General features: G+C 39.2%; 1 protein-coding gene across 1 annotated transcript; it reads left to right on the top strand.

Moving 5' to 3' along the window:
- Window positions 1-1,275: 1,275 nt before the first annotated feature.
- On the top strand, window positions 1,276-5,258 carry LOC146463069 (uncharacterized). The gene is made up of 3 exons (XM_085084896.1): window positions 1,276-1,555; window positions 2,152-2,969; window positions 3,383-5,258. Exons 2-3 carry the CDS (start codon window positions 2,418-2,420, stop codon window positions 3,608-3,610), a joined length of 780 nt encoding a protein of 259 aa, XP_084941022.1. The 5' UTR covers window positions 1,276-1,555; window positions 2,152-2,417; the 3' UTR covers window positions 3,611-5,258.
- Window positions 5,259-6,158: the final 900 nt, after the last annotated feature.

Below are 6,158 nucleotides of genomic sequence, written 5' to 3'. Positions count from 1 at the left end.
GGGCTAGGGATGTCTTATTACGGCTAAGGATGTCTAAGTACGTCGAAGGATGTCTAAGTGCAGCTAAGGATGTCTAATTACATCTAAGGATGTCTAAGTGCAGTTAAGGATGTCTAAGGATGGCTGAGTAAAACTAAGTATGGCTAAGGATGTTTAAGGATGTCTAAGTACGTCTTAGGATGTCTAAGTACGCCTAAGGATGTCTAAGTACGGCCAAGCCGGGATGTATAAGTACAGATAAGGATGTCTAAGTACGGCTAAGGATGTCTAAGTACGGCTAGGGATGTCTGATTACGGCTAAGGATGTATAAGTACGGCTAAGGATGTCTACTTACGGCTAGGGATGTCTAATTACGGCTAAGGATGTCTAAGTACGTCGGAGGATCTCTAAGTACGGCTAAGGATGTCTAAGTACGGCTAAGGATGTCTAAGTACGGCTAGGGATGTATAAGGATGCCTAACTACGGCTAAGGATGTCTAACTACGGCTAGGGATGTCTAATTACGGCTAAGGATGCCTAAGTACGTCGGAGGATCTCTAAGTACGGCAAACTGGATGTCTAATTATGGCTAAGGATGTCTAAGTATATCTAAGGATGTCTAAGTACGGCAAAGGATGTCTAATTACGGCTAAGGATGTCTAAGTACATCTAAGGATGTCTAAGTACGGCTAGGGATGTCTAAGTACATCTAAGGATGTATAAGTACTGCAAATGATGTCTAATTACGGCTAAGGATGTCTAAGTACATCTAAGGATGTCTTAGTACGGCAAAGGATGTCTAATTACGGCTAAGGATGTCTAAGTACATCTAAGGAGGTCTAAGTACTGCAAAGGATGTCTAACTACGGCTAAGGATGTCTAAGTACATCTAAGGAGGTCTAAGTACTGCAAAGGATGTCTAATTACGGCTAAGGATGTCTAAGTACATCTAAGGAGGTCTAAGTACTGCAAAGGATGTCTAATTACGGCTAAGGATGTCTAAGTACATCTAAGGAGGTCTAAGTACTGCAAAGGATGTCTAATTACGGCTAAGGATGTCTAAGTACATCTAAGGAGGTCTAAGTACTGCAAAGGATGTCTAATTACGGCTAAGGAGGTCTAAGTACATCTAAGGAGGTCTAAGTACTGCAAAGGATGGCTATACTGCTCAGGATGTTTATGTATATAAGTGTAACCCTTACACGTACCACTATATGAGACCCTACATAAAGTAGTTTATGTAAGTGTAGCTGCCCGAACCACTATATGAGTGGCTACACCAAGTAGTTACCATGGATCCTAGAAAGACTGGATAGGACACTTCTTGTCACGTGGGGCATTTTAGCTATAGCGATTGGCTAATACTGTATTTCAAAATGGCGGCGCTGGTTCAATCACAGTGGAAATTTATGACGTGAAGAATGGCGAATGATAGCGCAAGCTATGGGTTTGTTTTCCTTTTTTTTGCTTTTTGTCCGTGTATATATGTTTTTCTGAGTTTTTTTATAATTTTTCTCGTTTCTCTTTTGTTTTATGTCGATGTCAACCTGGCTTAACCACACGTGAGATTTCGAGGTAAGCACATGTCGATGTTCTTTTGTAACATTTTCTCTTGTTTTTAAGAAAATCGCGTCCCAAAAAAGTGTCTTTTTGAAGCTAAATTTTGCATATATGCTGGTTGTTTTGGGACGCATTTATTTCTCATTTTGTTGTCAACGAGGGCTAAAATTCCACTTTTACTTTATCGTTTAAGGATCAAATTGTGGCTTGAGCACAGTAACCCGAGTAAAATATTTCAGTTTGAAACTTTAAATTCAAAGCGAACATGCTTCACGGCTTAACTAGGGAATACCCCGCCACTCCAAAACTAATCATCACACATCACTGTATGACTATACCTCGTTCTTTGTGTGAGATCCCCGGGGACTACACAATAATGGAGTGGCGGGGTATTCCCTAGTTACTCCGCGGGACGTATTCATCAATTTTATTTACTTGGCTCTTGAAATCAATTTTTAATTAAGTATAAGTATAAAATCGTTTGGCATCAAATGGTGATATGGAGCATAGTGACACGAGTGAAATATGTAAATTAGACATAATGAAGTGCAGCTCATTAAGTTCATGACAGGAACAGCGATAAAATGTTGTGTTTAATTTTAATCTCTTAGGCTGAGATGGGTAAGTGCAGACTTGGAAGGGTTAGAAAGTACTCGCACAGAAAATACCATCCATCCCACTCTCCTCAAGAGCAAGAAATTTCAACAGACCTCCCTGTGGTCTCCCCTATGCGTATCAGTTTTCCCTCCGTAATGTCCCATCGGCCATCCTACATCAGCCGTCAATCAACAACTTCTCTCATGTCTTCAAGATTCTATCAGGTGATAATGTCCTTCAAAACAACTGGAACCAAATCAAACATTCAGAACTATTCCTTATGCTATGCACCTTTACTTCCAACACTACTGCTCCAGAGAAAACTGTGATTGTGAACATTGATTTTACATGGAGAGTTATAGCATCCAACATCAATGTGAATGAGTCTATGGCAGACATACCAGAAGAATTGACAACTTTAGAAAGTTTTCTACACTTGCTGGACTTTGTGGATAGAAGCACAGTTTGCCCTGGCATTTGTGATGCAAGGTTGAGAGCACTTGCAATTTCTGGTGGAAGAAATGGTTTATTTACAGATCAACGAGGCAATACCAAGGCCAGGTTATTAAATGACTCCATCAAACCAGTTAACTGTAGTGGTTTGTGGCATTCCAACATTATCTGCGAACACTGCAAGTTGTATAAGAAAACTCTGTTGACAATGCTTTCAAATCAAAAGTCAAGGTCACCATCAGACAAAACAAGTGCCAGTAGTCATTGTAAGTGGGGGTACTTAAGTGAAAAGGAAAAGGAGGAAAGGATAAAAAACTGCACAAAGCAGAGGAAAATTTCTTCAAAGAAAATCCACATGTTAGAAGAAAGATTTAAAAAGGTAAGTACAAGAAAATATTGTAAGATTGGATTCAACTAAATGTCTAACCTCAGATATTACTGCCAGTCATTTTTTTAAGTGGCATGTATTCCAGTGCCTGGCATGACAAAATATGCCAGACACCCATACTGGGTTTCTGATGTAAATGTTACTTTTCATTTTACTTCAGTTTACTCCACTCATTTGTAAAAATAATGTTTTCTTACCGGATGATCTTCATGTTTAGATTACAGGTTTCTAATCAGAATCTGAGATTTTCAAGCTCACAAGCTTTCATTTGATAGCCATCATGTGAGCTTAAATTCTCAGATATTTGTGATTAGAGACCTTTTATTTAAGTATGATTTCAACAGAATCAGGAATAAACATTTTCACTCATGTTTCCTAATAACATATTTTCATCATTTTTGTAGGATTTGATCACGTTATCGGATGAAGATAGCGATGTTGTTGGTACACTGTTCAGTGAATTAGAGTCAAGCCATAATTCTGACAAACCTGAAGACTTCAAATCTCTGTTTATTAAGCAACAGCAGAAGGCGTTATGTTGTCAAGACAAACATGCTAGAAGATGGCATCCATTAATCATCAGATGGTGTTTTGAACTTCATTCCAAGTCACCAAATGCATATGTTTCTTAAGGATAGTGGGGTTTTAATTCTGCCTGACCAAAGAACTTTAAGGGACTATAGTAATTGTTTTAAGATTGATTCAGGTTTAGATCCAGATTTTTTAGATTTGGTGAAAAAAGATTTTAGTACACGATCTGATCCCAAAGATTATGATGTCTGGGTGGGAATTATCCATGACGAAGTTTCTCTCAGAAAAGACCTAGTTTTTGACGATTCGGGAAAGTTGATTGGTTTTGTCAATTTAGGATCAGTACAAAACAACATTGATGACCTAGAGCAAAGTTTGTCCTCTCAAGAAATGTTCTCCATTACTCCAGAGGAAGCCACCCATATGTTTGTTTTCATGGTTGTTAGTTTATTTTCAGGTTGGAAGATGCCAGTGGCTTTTTTCCCCACTACTACGATAAAGTCATTTGCCTTGTTTAATTTGTTTTGGAAGTGTGTAGAAGAACTAGAGCAAAGAGACTTTTAAGTATTAACTAGCACATGTGATGGTGCATCCCCCCATCGATTGTTTTACAAATTCCATTGCCCGCCAGATGCACCAAGAGGTACAGTAATTTATAAGACTAAGAATCATTTTGCTATGGAGGATCGACCATTGTATTTTATATTTGATCCAGTTCATCTTTTGAACTACAAGAAACAACTGGGAAAATAGCTGTTGGAGAAACAAGACAAAGAAATTGAGAAATAATAACATGTGGATAACATGGCTGCAATTAATTGATGCATTTGAAAATGATGTTAATGCATCAAATGCATCAGGCTTAAGGTTACTTCATAAGTTAACATCTGACCATCTCTTTCTTAACCCTTATTTAAGGATGAGGGTGTACTTAGCTGCTCAAGTATTCAGCAACAGGGTTGCTCTTGCCCTTTCAGTGCAAGGTAAGGCGGGTACAGAGGAGACTGAAAAATTTGTCAAGAATATGAATGACTTTTTTGATTGCTTAAATGCTAATAGAATCTATACTCAATTTGAGTTTAAGAGTGTGTATCGCTCACCTTCAGATAGAAGACTTGAATGGCTGCAAAATGATTTTTTAAAGTATTTTCAAGACTGGAAAGAGTGGGCGATGAGTCAGGTAGATGTTCCATTGGTGGAACGTAAGCAATATTTTATTAGTGATCAGACATGGGAGGGTTTGCAAATTTGCGTTAATTCTTTTGTAGAAGTTGTAAAGTTTTCTCTTAATATTCCAGGAGTGAGTTATGTTGTGGCAACAAAATTTAATCAGGATTCCCTTGAGAAATTTTTTGGGAAGGAACGACAAAAGAGGGGGGCATTTGGTGCATTTACGTGCAAGGAATTTAACCAGAGTTACAGTTGTTCAGTTTTCAGTGAGTCCCATGCAATCAAGACTGTTCGGCGTATTAAACGAAGTGGAGGTGCTTTAGAAAGTTTAGATGTAAATTTACCTCTAGCAAAGTGCACAAGATAGATAGTCTAATCTTTAACCTATAGTGTAGCAGGGGTAGATCCAGATCCAGATGGCACCCTTACAACTATATGGATGTGATGTTTCTAATTTAAAAGACTCACAGGGCAAACAGGCAAAAGGTGTTTGACTTGATACAGATGAAACAGATTTTACTTAAAATTTGAGAAGCAAAGTGCAATATTTACAATGATCAATTAAACAGTTTTTATAATTGTGTTCGACGAAGGAGAACGCAAGCCTAATTTCGTTTTTGCGTCCTGTGTCTTTCGAGTTGGTGTGCCTGTGTACGGCTATGCAGAATTTTTCGAGATTGCTGTAAGGACACCCAAATGGCCCCCCCGCTTGAGTTTTGCAGGGGCATGTGTCGGCCGGGAAACTGGTGCGAACTTATGACGACATCTGACCTCGTTTTCGCGCTAGAGCCATCTTTTTAGTCTCGTTTTCGTATAAGAGTCGCCCCCTCGTTTTCGCGCTAGAGCAATCTTTTTATGTTGCTGGCGTCGAGTTTCACGTTTTGCCTGCTTGTTGGTGTGCTTGCTTGTCGAGTTTGACCTTTTCTTAGCGTTTGGTGTGCTTGCTTGTCGAATTCTGGACTGGGCTTCCTTGCTGCGTGAACTGTTATCAGATAAGTTGCGTTGTTTACGTTTGAAGTTAGAGTTTATACTGGCATTTGGAATCTTGCGAAAGCTTATCGATGTTCAGTTCCTTCGTTTCAGCAGGAGTGGAGTCTGGAGTTTCACGTTCTTGCATCGCTTTTGGTGTGCTGGCTGGACGGCTGTGCTTCCTTAGGGAAGTTGCGTCGTTTAAGTTAGAAAAAAGGACTTGCGGGTTAAATTAATATTTATCAACGCCTTCACGAAGTGTTTACGACTGCGAAGACGCATGGATAAGTTCGATGTAGTGTTGTTTGCCCGTTTCACCACAAGAAACCAACGCTGTCTTGCGCTGACTAAATCAAGAGACAAGTTGCGTAGTTTCAGCAAAATATATAACATTTACTTTCAGAGATGTGTAGCTCGGCAAATAATTTACTTACCGAGTTATGGAGATCGGCAAATGGCCATGATTTGTGGTCACCAAAGCAAAAGTTGCCGAGTTTTGTATCTTGGCAA

Source organism: Pavona decussata, unplaced genomic scaffold, assembly GCF_977016875.1.
Source record: "Pavona decussata unplaced genomic scaffold, jaPavDecu1.1 SCAFFOLD_181, whole genome shotgun sequence".
Classification (NCBI taxonomy): domain Eukaryota; kingdom Metazoa; phylum Cnidaria; class Anthozoa; order Scleractinia; family Agariciidae; genus Pavona; species Pavona decussata.
Note: the sequence above shows the minus strand (reverse complement) of the source record. Positions and strands in the feature narration are given on the sequence as shown.